Source organism: Geospiza fortis, unplaced genomic scaffold (genome assembly GCF_000277835.1).
Source record: "Geospiza fortis unplaced genomic scaffold, GeoFor_1.0 scaffold166, whole genome shotgun sequence".
In the NCBI taxonomy this organism is placed as follows: Eukaryota; Metazoa; Chordata; class Aves; order Passeriformes; family Thraupidae; genus Geospiza; species Geospiza fortis.
In genome coordinates, this window is record NW_005054310.1 from 5,759,321 (window position 1) to 5,780,698 (window position 21,378).

Sequence of the window (21,378 nt, forward strand, 5' to 3'; positions counted from 1 at the left end):
ACTCTTTCCAATTCACATCTCATTAAATGTTATGCTGAAGTTTCAGACTTCCTAGAGTTAGGCTGATGAATGATGGGGGGAGGTTACTCTTTACTTATTATCTTTTCCTTGGACATTTTCCAATGTGCTTACCTTTCCATGTTTACTTTAAGGTTCCAGAGGAAATATGTAGACTGTCGATACTGTTTATCATATTCAGCTGATTGTATTTTTAGCCTAGCATTGAGCAACCATCCTACTGAAGTTAGACTAAATAAAAATTAAGAACAAGCTTAGGTTATACAGCTTTTGTCATTCTGACATTGAGCTGTCAGTTGTGAGAGTGCCTCCTTGCTTTAGATCAAAGGTATAGACCTTTTGTTCTCCCTGCAGAACTCTGTCTTTTGTTGCTCAGTGGGAATTTAACAACACTGAGAGGTAATCATTTTGGAGTGAAGTTATATAGCCAAGAAAAGCAAAGTTTTGCTTCAAGCTAGGAAGACATACAAACTTGATTTTTAAGCTTGCAAAAAAACCAAGTAAAACTGCATGGAAGCCAGACATGGTTATTATCTGTGTGTTACCCAGCAGCTGGCAGGAACATATTACAAGAAGAATTGCTTTTTTCACCAAGGTGTGAATTAGACACTGTATGACAGATGCAATGCATCAATTAGTACAGTGAAACTTTTAATTGATGAATTACATTACATAGAAGTATCAAAATTATGGTTCAGTTCTTACTGTGATCTCTAATTAGATCTCTGCTTTTTATTGGAAATAAGGAGAAAATGAGCTTCAGTTTTTCTCTGATTAATCACTATTTTTTGTTCAGTAATCTATACCTGTAAACAAAGAAATAAAAATATAGCATTAATATTTAAAGGAACACAAAAGTCTCACAGTTATTTAAATTAATCTTGTTTTATTGAAATGTCAGGCAATTGAGGACCATGGTAAATACACCACAGAAAGCTTTCTATATGTGCTCCAGTTTATTGCACAATTGTAAGCAAAAACCACCAAATATTTGTTATATGTTCCATTTATAAGAAATCAAAGAATAACTGTAATACTCACCTATACAAATAAAAAAAAACTATACTGAAGCTTGTTGTATTTCATCAGACACCTTTTCCTGTGGGCTACTACCATGGCCCATTTGGTATCATTTGGTGAATATTTTCCTGATTGCAAAATACAGTTGTATTTTAATCTTGTGGAAAATAAAAATTTCATAGGAATAAGAATAAAAAAACCTGTTGCAACAATGTAACATTTTCAAATCAGAGGAATTCTATTGGTAACCTTTTGCAATTCAAGCAGACCTGAGCATTTCCATCAAGTACCAGTCTGGAAAAGGAAACTAAGTACTTGCAGACTTAGAGCTTGCTGTCATCTTTGGTCTGTATGGGACAGCAAACTGATTCTCCAGACATTTTGATCCAATTAGTAGTGCCATTCAAATTAGTCCTGAGAAAACTACAAAAACCAGGGAATAATACTGTTGTTTCCTCCAGCTTCTTTAATACTTGCCAAAAGTGTTCGGACCTTTCCCTTTAAGAATTTGCTTGAAGGCATTAGCCAAGGTTGCTCCCCAGAGTACATATCTGATTATTTATACATGTTTGCACTTAGTAGCTAGTGCCAGAATATTATGGAAGGACTGATAAATTTTATTTTTGCTGCAGATTTTTTCTTACAGGTAGCCAAAAACGGTTCTTTGAAAAATTATCGATTTACTGTGACAAATATGCTGAACAAATCCCAGTAACCTTTGTGCTTGGTAAGTACCAGTTAAATGTGAAATTATTCTTCAGCTGTGTCTCTGTTCAGGCTTTTTGTGAATGTTGGTGCACGGAAGCATTTCAGAGCTGAGGGGCATGTGGGAGGTTAGAGGATCACAATAGTCATCTGCTTCCAACACCAACAGGCCTTCTCAAGTTCAAGTTGCTTTTGTCACATCAACATTTAAGCTCATGTTTTTAATATACTAACAAAAAAGGTTCCCATATATCTAGATCACGACCACTTACACTGATACCTTGTACATGATCTCCGAATAAAATAAATTTACCCTGAGTTTCACTACACAAGAGGAAATTTGGAAATTCATGGGTATGAGATACTCAGCTGGAATGTACTGTTACATTGCGATGTCCATTAAATAATTAGTATTTATTGCATCCTGGGTTTTGACATGGCTTATTGCATTTATTCTGGGAAATGTAGCAGCTTAGTGATATGAACAACACTCTGCAAACTAAAATTAAAGTAACTGAAATCCTGATAGGCACAGGACTTTTTTTTTCCCTTCTAACCCTCAGGTTTCTATGTAACTTTGGTGGTGAATCGCTGGTGGAACCAGTTTGTGAACTTGCCTTGGCCAGATCGTCTGATGCTGCTCATCTCCAGCTGTGTGCAGGGCAGAGATGAGTACGGACGCTTGTTGAGGAGGACTCTCATGCGTTATGTGAATTTAACATCTCTGCTGATCTTTCGCTCTGTCAGCACAGCTGTGTACAAAAGGTTCCCTACCATGGACCATGTGGTTGGAGCAGGTACTGCCCTTTGCCTCCCCGAAATTGCTTTCCTTTCTCTCAGAGGTGGGAGCTCAGGGAGGGAAGGAGCCAGCCTCATTTTTTCTTTCCTGTGGCCCCATGTGTGCCTTGTACTAACCCACCTCAAAGCAATCACCTTTTTGTTAGTGACTTAGATGATATAACCTTAAGAGTGCATCTTTAATGTCCTTAAAGTCTTTAGCAACACTATAGAAATCAAACCAGTTTGGCAGTCTTATATGAATCTGCTTTCAGTCCCCATGGAGGCAATAGGCTTGCCTCAAACACTCAGGCATATGGAGCAGGTACAACATTCTCTAAAGTACAAAAAATCCAAAGTTGCAATATGGTATGATGTAGTAGGAATGGTGACTTGTTATATGGCATTGCCCCAATGTCTGGGATATAAATTGGTCTGGTGTATCAGAGACTGATCTCTGTAGGCACTTCACAAGTACAGCTTTATCCCAATTTTTATTTCAGTAGACTGCATTTTTAATAGATTGCACATTTTAAGTGTTGTGATTTACTTAAAAAACTCCTCAGCCCCAAGGGTTTTTTTCTTTGTATTGAAAAACTTACTTTATACTCAGTTTTTTCAATGATAACTAAACTAAGTATTAAACATGTCTTTGCTTTCTGCTTCTTTCAATAACATAGTGAGTGTAATGATGGTGAAGAGAGCTCAGTCGTGTAACTCTTTGATTGTCTCTCAAGGACTGACTGCTCAGTATTTTAAGGCAGGGTGTGGCACTGTGCCTTCTGACTGGCATGGTCAGTGTCAGAGGGAGAACAGCAATGCAAAGATGTGGGAATCTGTTCCAAACAGAAGTCATATTTTCTACCGAATGTCTTGAATTTCTTAAAATTATTCCCTTGGCAGATGTTAGTAAGCAAAGTTGTAGCAAGTTAAAATATGCAGTGTAATATACATATATACATTTCAAATATGTGTGAGAAGCTTTAGATATTAAAAAAAAATAAAAAAGCTAAGCAGAATGCACCAATCTTACTGAAAAAAACCCCAAACCATTTATGTAGGATTCATTGAATTTTAAAGCTCTCTTCCTTGTGCTGTGCAACAAAACTGTTTACCTGAGCCAGTGAGAGGTCAAGGAAGCTTCTGTCACTGTCCCCAGCAATCTGCTTCTGTTATGCACTGGAAAATTACAACATTTCCAGGCAGCTAATCCAGCTCTGCCTCCCTATTGCTAAAGACAATCTGTTCCAAAGAGACAGAATGTCACAGCATTGTACCACAATTGTAGACTGGAAAGCAAGTTTTGATTGTCGGTTTTTTTAACAGTGAAAAAATCTTCTACTATAAACTGTGTATATAAGTATAGAGAGTGTAGCCAGCTCTGGATTTCAGCACTTTTTTTTTTGTAGGTTTTAATTCATATTGTGCTGCAGAATTTTTATTGATGCAGTACTGAGCTTTTCAGGGTATATTTTGCTCCTGTTAATATCCAGTGACTTAGACAATTCTCTGCAATCATCCCCTCCTTAGCTCCCTGTGGCGTGGCACATCAGACTGCATGGGAGGGAAGTATTTAATATGAATGTGAGCAGCACAAATCTGATACTTACAGCACAGTCATCATTGAAACAACTTATAATGATTTTGCATTTTGCTGTCAAACTGTGAACTGCCATGACATAACTATTGCTACACACTTCTCTTTTCAGCAAATGAACTGCTTAAATTCATAGATTTTAAATTTGAGAACAGTGCCACAATGATCTAGTCTGACTCATCCATAACACAAAGCACAAAAGCTTGCTAGCAGCATCCTTTATCATGCTGCAATTTCTGACTGAGCTGTAATACCTTCTAGGAATGTAATCAGCCCAGATTTAAAATGCAGATGGCTATACTGGAGATTACACTGCATCCTAGGTGACCAGACGTTCACAACAGTAAACTTGCTGTTGAAGAGTGACATCTTATTCTCAGCCTGGACTTGCACAGTGCTATCTTCTATTCACTGGACTTTGTAATAGGTTTGGGTTCTTCTTTTTTTAATTAGAAGAAAACATACTTTTTCCCTCAATTGTTACCTGTTAGCAGACTGCATAAAGGCTTGAATGAAACTCAGGAGCTTCACCAACTGTAGGCTCTTCCTATAGGATACAGTCTTGAGTGCTGGGCCTTCCTTCTGACTATTTTTCATGTTTTAACACTTTGTAGGCAGTAGGTCCATGTGGATTCACTCCTTTGTGTTGCTGGCTGCTGGTGCACACATGCTGTAAGTGTCAAATGCAAGCAGCTGTCTTGAGCACAGCAATCATGTTGGCTGCAAGGTGCAAGGGGCAAGTTGGATGCTCAAGAACACAACTGTTAAAAAACAGAGTAATGAGTGAGCAGCTGAGCACAGAGCACCCCAAAAGAGCTGATGGGAAACATTGAAGGGAAACATGAGTTGTGAGCTCAGCAACATGAATATCTATAGGTGCCTGAAGACTGCAGTCCCAAATCCTCTACTGGAAGGAAGCACCTAAATTAACCCTTTCCTACGTAACACAGAAGCAAAAAATGAAACTTCTATCTACTTGATCATGATCCTTCTTCTCTAACCACTAGTATTAAAAATATTTAATATGAATAACCTGAACCAATCTTGTTTCAAACCATTGAGTTTTGACAGGAGAACTGAATACTCTTTGAATCACTCATGGGAGAGCATGAGTGATTTTGTCCCAGCCAGGCTTGTGTTCTCATCCATAATATTCCTGTAACATCTCTTTGGCTGACACAGTTCACATTAGTATCCTTTGATTGTTTATTGATTGCTCTCCATGTCACTCTTCTGATACTTTCACAAGGATTCAGTGCCCTGCCATTCCTTAAATCATCCTTTTCATGATCCTGGCACAATGTTTGACAAATATTTCCCATTTTCTGGAGCTACTTTTGTCTTCCAGTGCTTGTCAAAACCAGTATTCTTGTTCATAGAGTCTCTTAGTTAATTCTTTGAATACTCCTAAATAAAAATAGCATGACCATATTTAGAAACCATGTAATTTTAATAACTGAAATTTTACATCCTCTCTTATATTTAAGGAAATATAAAGTGTTTCCTTACCACTGCAATAACAGTGAGCTATTCTGAACTGTATGTTGTCTGTATTGCCAGCAGTAAGAGCAATCCAGAATTAGTATTTTCTGCAGTAAGAATACTGGACATTATTAATATTAATCAAAGAGACTATTTAATCAATATTAACACAAACACTTCAATGCTGATTTGAACTTTATCATTTAAAAAATCAGACTTTGTTGAGCTTTCTGAACAGAAGGTGCCCAATTTCAGTGGAAAGCTGAACTGATGTTTTTTGTGAACCCTTTCAGGCTGAGTCTTTGCAGAGCCTCCAAGTGACTTGCATCCAGTGTTTACTCCAGACTCAATTTTTTGTTTTTCTGTCTGTCTGTTTCAGCCTGACAGAAGCATCTTTTCCTGTCCTGTAATAAGCAGGCTGGCTGGACAAAAACTAAAGGCAGCCTGAAAGACTGACTTTTGGGAGTCAAGAGCCATGACTAGCAGGTTAATTTGTCTGGTCACCTGATTATTTCTGTGAAATTAATTATGAGAAATGCAAAATGCCCAGGGAACTTTTAAAAGCTTTATCTTATTCTGTTCTGAAATTCTATGATACTGCCTGAGTACTGTCTCTTGCTGCTGAGTATTTCCTCTTCCACAGTGTTTTCTGTCCTGTCCTTGCCTTCCTTCTCAGTAGTTGCAGTATTTCATACCTCCTGTGTAGGCTTGTTCCAGCTGTACAATAGTGACATTTTCCTCAAAAACAGAATATTTAAGATCACTGTGTTAACAAATGTCCTTTAACTTAATTCACATTTCTATGCATCACAATTGAGTTTATATATATTTATTTGTTTGCTGTGTCATGTGTCATTAGCAATGTTAGCCATAATGGACATATTCTTAGTTACTCATTGGAGTCTACTGTCAATTCTCTTACTGAATTTTCAGCATTCAAACTTGTAATTGGTTGGCTGAACCCCCTATTTTGGGGCTGTCATGTTACTAACTTTGTCTTATTTCAGAGCTAATGTCAATACAACAAAAGAAGCTTTACACCCACATGATAGATGTCACATACCTGAGCAAAAACTAAGATCCTTCAAACATGACAATTGCTCCAATGCCAGAAAATACAGGATTTGGAGAAAGGAAAATGTGAATTTTCTGAGGTTGTTTTTGTCAAAGCCTGGGTGGAAGGAGGACAGCAGAGCAGAGCTTTCTTCCCCAGAGGGGTAGAGTTGTTGCTCCAAAAGGCAGCTGTTCCTTTGCCAGTCCCAGGCAGAGATTGGCTCTGGTGCAGGATTTGTCACCCACAGCCCTGGCTCCCTGGTTATGTGACCTTGGACTTGCTTGCAGCAGGGGGAAGCAGGGCTTCACAAGGCAAGAGAACTCTTTAGGAAAGCTAAAACCTTCCCAGCTCCCCAGCAAGGCAAATTGCCAGGCAGAGAGCATCTTCATCTTGCAGCCCCACAGCATGTCACCTGGCCCAGTGTCCCCTTAGCAGCAGGATTTCTGTGCATGATTCCCTCTTCATCTCTTTGCATGCCTTTATAACCCCAAAGAAAACATCAAACAATCTGTCAGGGAAGTATTTCACTGGCAGAAGGCACACACTCTGTTGGGCTTTGTTTCATGCATGCGCTTGTATCCTCTGTTGCTTGCTCACTGCTTTGCAGATATAACAAAAAATTATCAGAATCAGAAGGTCATGTAACCACCCTTACAATATGTCAAAATGTTTCTGAAAGCCATCATTGGTGGAAAATGTTTCTTGACTGATACGTCCAGTTCCTTATTTTTCTAAAAGCAGAATATGAAACTAGAGAGTAATTTGTACAATTCTTAGTACTCTATGTATCTATCATCTATCAGCAGTTAGATATAAGAACACAGTAATAATTAATTATTGCCTATATTGGTAAGGAAGAATTTGGCATAGGTAATTAATGCAAAAAGAAGTTCTTTCAAGCAAGATCTGTCTTAGGTTTTTTTTAAGAGGAGTTTACTAGTTAGAATTATAAGTTGTGTTTAACAGAGTTCTTTGCAAATAATACATAAACAGATAAAAACATACTCCAAATTTATAGAATCATAGAATAGCATAGAATAAATGAAGGTTGTTTTGTTTTTTTGGTAAATAGGTTTTATGACAAAATATGAAAGAAAACTTTTTGATGATCTTAAGTCTCCCCACCTGAAATACTGGGTCCCATTTGTCTGGTTTGGAAATTTGGCATCAAAGGCACGAAAGGAGGGAAGAATTCGAGACAGTGTGGATCTGCAGACACTGATGAATGTAAGTGGAAAAAGAAAATCTACAAAAAACTAATCTGAAATTGCTATGTTGCTTTTCACTTACATAATTGGTTTTATTTAGTATGCACAGATCTCCTGTGTCATCTAAATGACCTTACTCACGATTTATCCCACTTTTCTTTGTGTACCAATGCACACTTAAACACACAGCAGCATTCACTGGGATTCTTTTTAATATGACTAAGAAGGTATTGCAAAAAGCAAAAAATTGATGAGTAAAAAATTGTTGTAACATCACTCTAAATTCATACTTGTCCCATTGATAAAAATATGAGAAATGAGAATAATTTGGCATTTTGAAGATTTTATTATCAGCTTCAGAGAAGATAATCTCCCTGAATATTTCATTAAGTGGTGAAATATCATTTTTATGATGTAATATATTCTCTTTCATGTATCACTACACTGTGAATAAAATAGGAGCAGAAGATGAATTGTGAAGAAATACAAAGTATACTAAGCACTCCAACTCCATAAACGAAGTCAATATTCAAATGAGGTGCTGGGTACAGTTATAGTATCAATTTATATATACTTTACTTTCTTTTCTCCCTGTCCTTTTATATGTGCAAAAATGAACGGCAACAAAATATTTACAATTCAGAATTGTATCCCATGCAATTTTATTTTGTTGTGGCTTCTTACTGGTTGGTTTTTTGGTTTTTTTTTTCCCCTTTTAGGAGATGAATAAGTACCGATCTTGGTGTAGCCTTTTGTTTGGTTATGACTGGGTTGGAATTCCACTGGTCTATACCCAGGTACTGAGCTATTATCCTCTAGAAAGTTCAAGACACAATTTCCGTAAAAGGGGGATTGGAACCACACATTCATGGTATAAACCATTCATAGTCCCAACCTGAGTCTCTGAGATACTGAGCATTGGTTCACTTGCACAGGATCATGGAGGCCTGGCATATTTAATGCAGAGATGTTTTGAAGATCTTGGATAATTTGGAAGAGGGGAGGGAAGCACTGAAATGTTCTTCTGTTTCCTGAGTGTTCTTCCTGGCCGTAATTATTCCTGTGGCCTCTGTATTTGCAATACCTCCTACAGATTTATAAATTATATGGCAAAAGGCAGACAAAGGCCTTTGGGTATGGGTTACCCTGTGCATAAGATTGTATTGGTTCATTATTTCAATGAAGTTCTGTTCTTTGCAGGTTGTTACTCTCGCAGTCTATACCTTTTTCTTTGCCTGCCTGATAGGGCGTCAATTTTTGGATACTGACCAAGGGTACCAGGGACATGACTTAGATATTTACATTCCAATCTTCACACTGCTGCAGTTCTTCTTCTATGCAGGATGGCTCAAGGTAAGCTGGCTTTCTGGACAGGTGAGGGGGGAACCCTCCCTGGGGGGCAGGTCAAGGTGTCAGATCTGTGACACACGTGTAAAATCTCCAATGAATACTGAAATTACACCAGAGGTGAATTCAGCCTGAAGTGCTCTGTGGTCATATAGAAATAGCATGCAATGCATTTTTAATTCCACCTGATAGACTGTATGGTAAGAAATGGTGGTGAATCTGAAAGAGCCCATTTTAGTAGCACCAATGCCACAACTCCAAAGGTGTATTACTCCCACAAGGTCTCAGGACTTGAACTATAAAATGACAGAAAAGAGATTATAAAACCCTTTCTCCCACTCCATTCTGAAGTGGGGAGCTATGGCTGCAGACCTGGCAACAGCTGAAAGGGACTGAATGATACCTTCTTCTTATGATCAAAGCTGGAAGTATCTGCTGTTAACCTCATCAGATGCAGGCAATTAAAGGTCCCCAGTTCCAGAGGGCTATGAAGGAGTGACAGACTATATTGGCTAGAACCCCACTGCATAAAAACGTTCATTAAGAAGAAGAATTGTAGAGGAATTGGATGCTGCCCATCAGCCTGTTGATGACTGCTAGCTAACATATCACAATCAATCTCATAGCTGAGTAATTAAACCACATACCTCAAGGTGATTCTCTCCTCTGAAACAGACTTGCTGGAAAAAAAGTTTCATTGGGGTCCATGTACATTAGATTTCCTTTTGTGATTATCAATCATGGATGGAAACATAGAGCTAACTTTTCTGCTAGAATATAGATTGAACACAGCTGGCTATAGACACACCTTCCCACAGCCAACTCTGAAGGGCAGAGTAGAGAAGACAGCGCACCAAGCTGGCAGATTGTGAGGAAAAGTAAAATGCATGCAGGACAAGCTCCTCTAGTGTTGCGTCCTAGGAAATGAGGGGGAAAAGGATTTTGCTGCATAGTGACCAGCCTGGATGGGAGCAGGAGAGAGAAGAGAGGCCGGTACAGTGAAGGCAGCAACTTCTGGAGAAAAGTGAGGCTTTATCTGTAGGTGGTGTCTTCCCATTATACTAGAGGGTTAAAAACTGTAAGCTGTTCCTCTTGACTGGCCTGCTGGTGCCCCTGAGGGAAAATGGGTTTTCCTTCTTCAGCACCCAAGGATGTTTATAGCATCTCCTCCTATAGTTAGGCTCAGAGCTTCCAGCCAACTCCTGGCTGTGGCAGGTATGAGATGCCATTGTAACTGAAAAATATTCTGCATAAGGAAATGAAAGAGAGGAGGAGAAGTTTTTGAAAGTTAATTTAATATCAGCAGAGTTTCCTCAGATTGGGGGTTCATCCAAACCTTCAGTGCCCCAAGTCAGGATATTTTTGTCTTGAAGGTAGGCACCAAAAAGGGCCCTGAGGTATTGACTTCCAGTAACTTGGCAATTCCTCAGAAATAATGGGTAAGCTGAGCTCATTCCTTGGCCTCAAGCCTGGTCTGTCATACCTATAATAAAGGGCCAAAGTTTCCCTCTCAAAGTTACATGAGACGCTTCTAAATCCCCATTTTCTTTACAGGGACAGATGAACTGCCCAAATGCAGAGTTTAGTTGTCCATCACTACATTCTTTTCTGGAGAATAAAGTCATGTCTCACATGCCAGGACCAGGTCAGCCAAAAAAAACCATCACAACTATTTTCTCTGTCCCAGTCCTCACTTTTTTAAGCTCATGTGATAGGTTTTATGGTGGACTTCTGGGTGGTGGTCTGCTGGCTTACATGAAGCTGATCCATGTCTTCCCTGGAGAGCCGCAACACAGACTGTGTTCTGGCTCCTCCCTTTTGCAGCACTTACATAGCTGTACCCAGAATTTAATGCCATGTGAATGAGTGAGCAGAGGTGACCCTTGTCTCCTTTCTTTGCTCCCACCTTACAGGTGTTTTTGTAGTGTTAATCTACTCAGCAGTTCTTTTGTCGTATGCCCATGCTGGCCTGGGAGGTGGTGTCCTCAGGGAGTCAGCAAGTGCTTATCCACAGATACAGCCTAGAGGCACACAGGAGAAATATCCAGGGAGCAGTGCCTTACAGCTATAAGTTATTTAGACATAGCTGTCCACGGTGAGGTTAATGAACAGGACTGTTTAATCATACAGTTGCTTTACCCATATCTACATTAAACCAAGGACCCTACTGCTGCTCCTGTACATGGCCCCGGTGATCACAAGGAAGGCTTATTAAAAATATTATCAAAAATATTATCAGCTTCAAAACCAGGGCTTAAAAAGATAAACAGAAGGAGAAAGGAATGGAGGGAAGAGGATATTTAATGTCAGTGTACCAAGAAACTAGGAAATAGAGAAACAGTCTGAATTTCCTAATTTTTTTTTCTATTTAATCTTTTTTTTTTCCTCCATCAGCAGTATGTGCTTACTCTCCACACAATGTACTTTAGTGATCATGGGGGTGGGGGCAGTCTCTGTGGGCTTTTTCACTGGATGTGGGGAGCCAGAGAGGGTACCTTTCCAGACTAGTTCTCAGACTAAGGTACCACACCACAAATGTGTCTGAGCTCACAGTTTGATTGTGTCCTCCACGGGATGAGCTTCTGCTCTGCAGTTTAATCACTTCAGGTACACAAACCCAAGCCAGCAGGCTGAATTAAAGACAGGTTCTGTCTCTGGGATTTGGCTAGCATGATGTGGAGTTGACTTGAGCCAAGTATTTTTGTACACAGCTTTTCCTCAAAAGCCCTGGAAGGTTGCTATTGGGGTTAATGCTGATAAAGAAGTAGGAGCTGAGGGCTGAGGGGAAGAGATGAACTCTACTCCCTCCAGCAGACTCCAGCTGCAAGGCTTGGGAATACTGACCCCATGGGCTGGTGGACTATTGCAGACAACAGTGCAATAACAGAGCCTCTAGCTGCTAAACCATTCATCTAAATGAGCCAAAGCCAGCAGTAAGGAAAGGTAATGACTATTGGATGTGACAATTACCTTGGCCCTGACATGTCTCAGTTCCCAGCAGGCCAGCACTGACAATTGTGATTGACAGCGCCAGCAAGGCACAGAGATATGAATCTATAGTGAAAGCAAGCTGCTCCTTGGCTAGGCTGGCAGAACAATCGCACAGGAGCTCAAGCTATGATTGCAAGTGACAGGCAGGGAGACAGAGAAAAATCCAATCCTACTTTCTCTGCAGCAGTAGTTCTGACATGGCATGCCAGCCTCTCTTCACTGTCTCGTTTTCTTTCCAGGTCGCTGAACAACTCATTAATCCCTTTGGAGAAGATGATGATGATTTTGAAACTAACTGGTGCATCGATAGAAATTTACAGGTTGCTGTTATTTCTACTTCTAGCTTTACTCTACCATAGGTTATCATTACATCTAATGCTATGTCTTAAATTGAGGAATAAATCAGGGCAACAAGTGCTAGGAAAACATATTCTTTCCCTGAAGGATCACCTGTGGCTGTGATCCACAGAGTTTGTTTTCACAACCTAATTCATCTTGATTTTGGTATTTGGCCTTTACAATGCCTGACTAAACACACAAGCAGCTGACCTTAGATTATAAAACCACTCTATGCCTGGAAAAATATGTAATGTAGGTCAATCTTGCAAAATCCAAAATTCATTGCCACATAGATAAGAACACATTTTGCTAATCTGAAGGTCTCATGATTAAAATATTGTATATGAACCTTCCTTTAAAGAGAAAGACAGCAAAATTAGTAAAAACACCAAGCAGGGCCCTGAGCTAATAAGCAGGGCCAGTAGCATGACTCCTCTTGGGATGCTGTCACCCACAGCAGTATCTGTGGTCAGCACAGGAGCCAGTGTGCCCAGTCACAGGGGCTGTGAGATGACAAGTGTACAGTTTTATTCCTGTTACCCCTGATTCCCAAAGAGCCCTGGCTGTTGTGCTCTCAAGGAGCTCAGAGACAGGAGGAGGTCCCACAGCGCCTTGCTGCTCCCCCTGCATAGAGCCAAGCACAGGGCTGGCTGAGCTGCTGTTGGACTCCACTCCAGGAAAGCCGAGCCCAGGCTTAGGGGGGACAAGGGCCAAATAAACCACCAAATTAAGCAAAGCCAGAGTAAGCCATGCAGGTATATGCAAGAATGGGAAAGGACTTCACATGGACAAAGATGCTCTCTGGCTTAGCACCATGTCAGGATACTCAAGCTACTGTTCCTTAGAGCCTGTTGTGTAAAATTTATTAGAAGGATGTTCACATACTTGATTTAGAATGTCTTAAAATGGCAATGAAGCCTCTCAGAAAGATTCTTGACCTCTGGACACTGCAAGGAGCACGTATGTAATACTTTACACAGATTTTCCATAGCACATAAAGGATCACATCTAACTCATTATATGTGTGGGAAGGACTTCAATCTGGCACAAATATCTTTGCAGTACAGAAGATTCAAGTTATGATAAAATTTATTCTCTCAGGAGTATAGGCAGATATAGGGGGTTTATTTTGTAACACTGAGTCTCTTCCTAATACCCAGGCCATCATATACACAGCTTATGTTAAAGGGTTTCTGAAAGAAATGTTGACCCAGGGAGTATCTGGAGTCAGCACAGGAGCCTGAAAAGTAGACTATTTCATATACTCCACTATGTTGAAAGTGACATGATTTATGCAAAAAAAATTTAAGGTTTCACTTCTGGCTGTGGATGAGATGCACATGAACTTGCCAAGGATGGAGAAAGATATTTACTGGAATGATACCTCTGCCCGCCCACCCTACACAAAAGCAGCTGCTGATTACTGTATTCCTTCCTTTCTTGGATCAACTATTGAAATGGGGTGAGTGGCACTAAGGGTCCTTAATGCCATCAGAAAGGTCACCACCCCCACAGTCTGCATTGGCTGGCAGACAGCCAGTGCAGGGATGTGGGCTCTGGTGATACTTCCAGCGGAGAAGGTGGAAATGGCAAAAGAAATTAGGAGGGAGTGGACAGGCTGGTGTTGGTGGGAGGGTGTCTGCAGTGGTCCATGTGTTCATCCAAGTTGTGCATACGTATCTTAAATTGTATCATCAATAAATAGAGTGTGTTTGCAGGGGGGGTTTGTTGATAGTCTCTGAACACATTTGTTGGTAGTCTCTGAGCACAGGATGATACCTGAAGACAGTGACTGACTTATCTTAATGGTACTTGCTTTGCTACAGCTTCTTCATGCATCCTCAATTAGCAAAGTAGCTATTCCTTTGTTCATTTAGTTAGCAGACGACAGCTGAAATCAGTCCAGATTTTTGTGAAGATCAACAACAAATCATCTTAAATGTTTTATGACTTTTTATTGACTAATAATCCTGGCATGGAAGTTAAAATGGCCAGATTTTGTGAAGGTATGAAGAGGGTTTATTTGCAGAGATCAACAAAGAGCAATGGTTACAAAGAATAGAGGGATGGGACTGCCCCCTATTGTCAGGATCTCTATGAGGAATCAGTGACAGGCCAGTTAGCTTAGAAGCTGTTAGTTTAAATACTTGTGACATTCTGTAATACAGACAGAACAATAAGCGTAAATACCATCATGCCTGACAAAATACCAGGCAAGTAGACGTTCTCATCTGAAAACCTTTTTAAAAACTTCACAGAAGACATTTTTTTAACTTTAAAATTTATCTCAAGATATTTACAATTTTCCCATCATTTCCCACTTTTATCAAAATAAAATGTCTTTAATTTTTTTGTTTAATTTGGCCTCAAAATTGTGGTTTTCTCATTTTTGTTCTTCTTAATTTTTCATTTTTGCATGCATTCTACTACAAAGGACAATGGTTTTATCACACACAGCCTTTTCAGAAGTTATTTCCTTCTGGAAAAAACTATAAAATGGCAAAAAGAAAAGTAAAGAAGGAAGTAAAAAAACTAAAGAAGAAAAATTCATAGAATATAATTTATTTTAAGGTAATTTCTAGGGGGAAAAGGTGGCAAAGACAAAACATCATTAAGTCTGCAAACAATTTTTTAATAAAAAAGTACTTCACACAAAAAAATTAAGGAAGGAGAAAATGAGAAATAGCTCCCTGATAGCTCCTGTGGAATGCAAACAACTATGATGTGTTGACTTTGTATTAATTGTCTTCTCATGTGAACCGTTTCCTGTTCATATTTCTAAAAATTATGGATAACTCTTATGCAAACTTCAAAAACAAGTTCTAAAAATTCTTCCAAGTCCAAAGCAAATATATAAAACTTGAGCCCAAACCCAAAGTCTTCTCCAGTCACCTCAAGCTAACATCTGGAACAAGTTGCCTAAAGAGATGTCCCATTCCTATAAACATTCCCGGCCAGGCTGGATGGGGCCATGAGCAACCTGATCTAGTTGAAGGTGTTCCTGCTTATCACAGGGAGGTTGGATTAGCTGCCTTTAAAGGTTCTTTCCAACATAAACTATTCTATGATCTCCACAAATGCTGGATGAAGTTCCTCTGTCCCTCCAGGTTAGAGTTGCCTGCCTGTGCTCCATGCCTCAGATTTGGCCCAGGTCCCTTTGCCATTCTTGGCCTTAGGACAGGTGACTGGGCCAGTTTGGCTTGCCCAGACTGCGCTGTCAGTGATGTGCACTGAATTCACTGGCATGTGCAGCAATAGTTGTTCTCATGAAGCACCAAGGCTGTGCAGGAGAAGAGTACAAGGTACAAGTGAGACCTTCAGACACACTGTCATGCCCCAGAAGTAAGTGAGATTTGGCCATCTGAGTAATTTCAACATTTTTTGAAACTGTTGTCCTCTGCTTCCAGCAGTAGCTTTTTCACTGTTGCTATTTTCTCTGAAGGATTCTCCTGAAAAAGTAACTACAGCACTGAATAGGGTTCCTTTCTCCCCTTTCCCTCACACTGAGCACAAGCCTAACCATGTGGAGCAGCCTCAGAAGGCTGCAGCTCAAGTATGAAATGGCACCAGATGCCTGGCTGGATGCCCTCCCAGCCTGGTCCGTAGGAGAAGAGACATCTGGATGTGGAGAGTTCTTTGTGTGAGCTGGCTAATTCAAGGGCACAGACACCCTTTACTGGCACCCACATCCTTTTCTTCCTTCTCTTTAGGGATACACTAGGGCCTTGGTTCCTATGTCTTGGGTCCTATGTCTGAGACAGAGGGATAAATGTGTATTGATGCTTCCTATATTTAAGTGACTTGTACTACCTGGCTTTACTTGGCAGGCTGGCTGATACCGAGTTTCTCTATGGGGAAGAGTGGCCTTGGGAAGAGGAGAAACACCAGAGACAGTATTCGGTTTTGAGAAGAGTCAAGAGGTTTCTCAGTGTCCATGAGGGTCCTTCATACCCCGCTCACCAGCGTTACAGCCGGCAGACAAGTGAGAATTCGGTGTTTTTCCCAGCAGATGAAAAAGGGCACATCAGACGGCTGCAGGAAATGCACACAAGAGGGAGGCACTCTACCTTAAGCTTCAAGAAGAAACATGAAGGAGTTAGCAGGAGTAACAGACTTCATGGCAGCCGAGAGCTAGGACCCATAACAGAAACCTCAAGGAACGAGGCACAGTTTGGTGACAGTGACACCTCATCTGAGACAGCCAGGCCAGTTCCTGAGGTCATTGTTTCTGAAGCCCAGGAGATTGAACCTGGTGTGCGGGACAAACCAGAGCTGCCAACAGAGTGCTCTGCAAGCATGCCAGAAGAGAAGCTCCAAAAGATCATAGCTGAGGCAAATGTGGCTCTTCTGAACCAACCCTTTTTCCCCCCAGAAATGACTCCATACTTCTCAAGTTCAGAGGTGCATCAGTCACTTCCTAGTGTGATAGGAGAGCCCAAACATGAGCCCCAGGTTAGTAACATAGCTGGTCTCATAACAGACCATGAGAGAAACCTTCAGCGATGGAGTTTACCAAGCTTCCATAGTCCTAGTACAGCATCAAATGCTGACGATGAACCACCTTCAACAGATTCTGGGACTACTTCACCTCAAAGGACATTCAGTGATGGAAATAACGGTACTTCTGCTTGTGCTCCACAAACATTTGAGATGCAGGACTTATGGGAAAACCTGGACAGTAAAGAAACAGCCATAGTAGAATTTTCTAATGAGGAGAGTGAAAGAAAACTTTGACCATTCTTCCTCTGGGTTTGACTGAACTTCTTGTCTTCTCTTGAACGTGGTTCTCACACAAATTTGCTGAAAGTCTGGAAGGGCAAACTCAGTACTCAGACAAGTCATGAACAACATTCAACAGAGGATTTGGGCACCTAAATAGGAGGCATTGTGGTGACATATTTTAAGCCACTTGGTCATTGGCTTGAAATCTGTGACTCCGTAGGAAATACATTTACAGAGAGTACTGGGAGCCTCAGGATGTATATGGCAGTGAGCTGTGCAGACATAACTAGAGGAAACACTAAGGTTTTCAGAAGAGTGGGTATGGTTCTGTCTACTTTGGATATATACTGAACTCTGCTGCCTTTGTCTGCTCTGTCAGCTTGAGGTCCATGACATCCCCGTAAGATCCACCAACAGTTTTGGTTTCTACTCAGGTAGCTCAAAGGCAAGATGTGGGCTCAATTCCTTTCTCAGCCTGGAGAGATTCAGCCCATCATCTCTCACTGCCTGGAGGAACACTTGAAAAATCAGGCCCCACATTTGTGTAGGACAGTATTCTGCCCCACTCCTGATGAAGCTATGCCACTAAAGAGTAGAAAAAATAAAAGGATTAAATGTTTAATTTCATTTTAAATAATGGAAGGTGCAAAATAGCTGATGAGTTGGGCATGGTATGTCTGAGCCCTGGAGCACATATGTGGCACACTCAGTGACAGTTTATTGTAAAATGAGGCTCCCAGGTGACTTCCCTAGGGATGACGGGGCTGCAGCACTCTCTCAAGAGGTGATGGAGCTGAAAGTGCAACTAAGCCTAGGGCTCCACTCTCATGGAGATCCTCAGCTGGAAGTGCACAGGCTGTAGTCATCCCAGGCAGACAACAAAGTGACCCATGACTCCTACCAAAACTGGTGTCTGCTTCCTAAACCTCTCCCCCACTCCCTTGCTAACTAGATGTACCACACACATTCTTAATTAACCCAAACCTGAGTCAGCATTTGCTGGCTCCTGCTGCTCCAGGGATGACCAATCCACCTCCCTAAACCTGCTGATAGTGACCTGGCCTTTCAGCCATCACTCCTGCAAAAGAAGCCTCAAAGTAGGCCAGGAAAGCAGCCACAGCTCCTTGGGTTTAGCTTTCAGCCATGTTTACAGAAGTGCAGTCTGGAGCATGTTGCCAATGTTCTCCCATCAGTGAGTAGAGGACAGACAAGGGAGAGACAAAGTAGCTCAGGGACTGAAAGAACAGAGAGATGGGGGGGACCAAAAGTTGTCAGTCTGCAACAACCAGCAAAAGCAATATGGACTGCATGGACAGCAAGTCCACTCAGCTCTCTTGCTCAGAAAGTTGCACTTAAAAAAAAAACAGCCTCTCTGCCATAGTAACTGGTAACACCAGTGGCTCCTGGGAGACTTTAGGACTCCATGGACCTAGGAGGGGAATGAACAGATCTACCTGCTCCTGCTCCTACAGCCAACAGCTCCAAGAGGAGCTCTTCTAGCTGGCATCACATACAGCAGGACCCTGTCTCCTCTGGGTAAGTTTTGAACAAAAATCAACTGCCCTCCCCACCTGTACTTCTTCCAGCTTTATTTCAGCCTGGAAATTGGCTCCTGCTGCTGTTTGTTAGGCATGGTCTGAGCAGAGCCACACTCTCAAACCCTCCAAAGACACTAGACAACAACACATGTTTGTTTGTCCTGTCAGTTCAGGAAGCAGAGGACACTTGGCCCAAGGAAGCACTGTTTAAACTCATATTATGTGAATTCCAGTTATGCAGGAAAGCCAAGAACAGATTTGCCAGGCACCTATGGAAGGACTTCTTCACACCATGAGATGAGGTGACACTGGTGTCTGACAGCAGCTTATTGAAATTTGATCACAGTTTGGAGTCAGGCGTTCTGGTGCAACCTCACACTTGCCACTCCACAAGCCTTCAGGCAATTCAGGTTGCTATGTTTAGGTTTGACCAACAAAATGAGAAACTCTATGAAGTTATACAGAAATAAACAACGCCTTAGCCTCACAGTCCAGTTTTCTGAATGGCCCTTAAGCAACATGTGGAAGCATTCCCTTTTTCCTCCTGATTCCCTCTTTCTCATAGCTGAAGCCACACTTTTCAATTCAATGTTTCTCAATCTAATTGCCTCTGCAGCTGTCAAGGAACTTAATTTACCAATGTGCTTAACTTAAATAAATGGCTAATTTTAAGTACAAACAATACATTTTAAGGACAGCCAGACCGCTCCAGTCACACAGCTAGAAACAAAGTAAAAGTAACTGCTGCTCTCCTCCGCAGCACTTTTGTCAGAAGAGCAGTACAATTTTATGGGGAGTTTGGCCATACTCCTCCCAGGCAGACATGTATAAGTGTTTTCAGCAGCTGTGAAGGAAGCCTGGCCCACAATCTAGCTCTCTCCTCACAGTACATCAGCTTGAGGAGCTGTGCTTCATGCTGTAAGGGAACTTAAGCCATAAATTAGAGATGACTCTCAAGTGTCCACCACAAATCTGCACTGAGAGTCCTGTCCCACCATGCCTGCTCCCTTCAACCCTTCACGCAGCTTCCACCAGGGCTTAAGGTATTGGACCAAAATACTCTTTGTCCCCAATCCAGATATCAGCTTGTTTCATCCCAGCACTGCTAAGCGTGAAAAGCCTTCTCAGCTTCTCGTCATCAAGCTCTGCTCATCTTCTTCTCAACCCAGGATGCACGCTGTTGCTTTCCACCAGAACATCATACATCTAATCAGCAATGATTTTGCTACCTCTCCCACTCGCTCTGCCAGCACTCCCTGGCCCTGCAACAGTGTTCATTATCTGATGGAGGCTAAGGGTGGCCATTAGGTAGGTAAGAGCTCCAGTTAAGCCCCACGGAGGTGTCTATTACGCATGTAGATACATGCTAAATTAGGAATTACAGCTCTGAAGTCACACAATGCAATCTGTAGTACACAACCAGCATTTCACACAGTGGGCCAGCTCCAGGTTAGCTACAGTATTCTGTTCATTGCTTCTAAAGAAGCTAGTGCTGGGATGAGTTACCAGAAAAATTTCCTCTTGTCATTTAGCCTGTTATCTCACTTTGGCAAACATCAGTGTACTCTGATTTGTATTTGTCATGGTTTGACACTGGCACAATGCCAGTGCTCCATGAAAATATACTTTTCTGGTGTTCGCTGTGAGATGTTACTAGGAAATAAGCAAAGCAGGCTTTTACTTTAGAAAAAAAGTTTATTAACTAAACTACAAAAGAAAAAAAAACTACACACACACACACGCACACACACACTTGGAAAATGAAAACTCTACGAAAAGCATTTCTTCCTCCCCCCCCCCCTCACATTTCTAATACATCTTCTAAATTTCAAAATCTCTATCTATCACTCTGTAAATACTCAATTTCAGTCTATCAAGAGGAGAGGAGTCTTTTTTGGGGTTATGGTGACTTTTTCTTTGCATGCCCAGCGCTCTCACTACTGGACAAGGAACAGAGCTGCTTCAAGGGTTATCTTTTTAAGGGTGCTTTGACTAGTTTTGAAAAAAGCACAGTTTTTTCATCACTCTCGGGACTTCTTGTTTTTCTCATACTTGTCTACCCCCTGGGGCCGGGGGGTCTTTAAAACTGAACTTTTTTAGTTCTGAGCCATCGCCTCCCCCCTGCATGCAGCTTCTGTGTCGCGAGGAAGCACGGTTTTGTCTATGGCTGTACTAAAAAGAGTCTAGCAACTAGCTACTCTATCATCTCTTTCTGGCTTCTTCTTTACTTTCTTAGCTTCACTCATTGCTCTGACTGTCATTTACTTGCTCATTTCTTCTTTATCATCTATTCCATCTCCCCTCCGGGAAAGGTCTAAATGCTTTGTGAGGTTTTCATTGTCTAGGAAGGGGTTAACAAACTCTTGCACTCGGCTAGGCTCTTTCTCTGCTGCACTCTTTTCTTCTTTTTCTTTCTTCACAGGCTGATATCACTTCAAGGCTACAGGCTTGTACTAGCTTTCTCTTTCTCGTCTTCTGGCTGGGGGGGGGGCTGCCCAAATCTTCTCGGGGCCTCTCTCTCTTTCTGTCTCTCTTGGGGGGGCTGCCTAACACTTCCTGGGGCCCCCCACTCCTTTTCTA

At 41.3% G+C, this 21,378-nt stretch overlaps 1 protein-coding gene across 1 annotated transcript in view; it reads left to right on the forward strand.

The window, feature by feature from the left end:
- BEST3 (bestrophin 3) overlaps positions 1–17,389 on the forward strand; it is a 21,440-nt gene extending 4,051 nt beyond the window's left edge. The window contains exons 3-10 of the mRNA XM_005419219.1: positions 1,671–1,765; positions 2,307–2,540; positions 7,726–7,880; positions 8,581–8,658; positions 9,062–9,214; positions 12,439–12,519; positions 13,849–14,000; positions 16,366–17,389. Coding sequence (XP_005419276.1) covers positions 1,671–1,765; positions 2,307–2,540; positions 7,726–7,880; positions 8,581–8,658; positions 9,062–9,214; positions 12,439–12,519; positions 13,849–14,000; positions 16,366–17,272 — 1,855 coding nt within the window. The 3' untranslated portion in view covers positions 17,273–17,389. The remainder of the gene's footprint in view (positions 1–1,670; positions 1,766–2,306; positions 2,541–7,725; positions 7,881–8,580; positions 8,659–9,061; positions 9,215–12,438; positions 12,520–13,848; positions 14,001–16,365) is intronic.
- Positions 17,390–21,378: the final 3,989 nt, after the last annotated feature.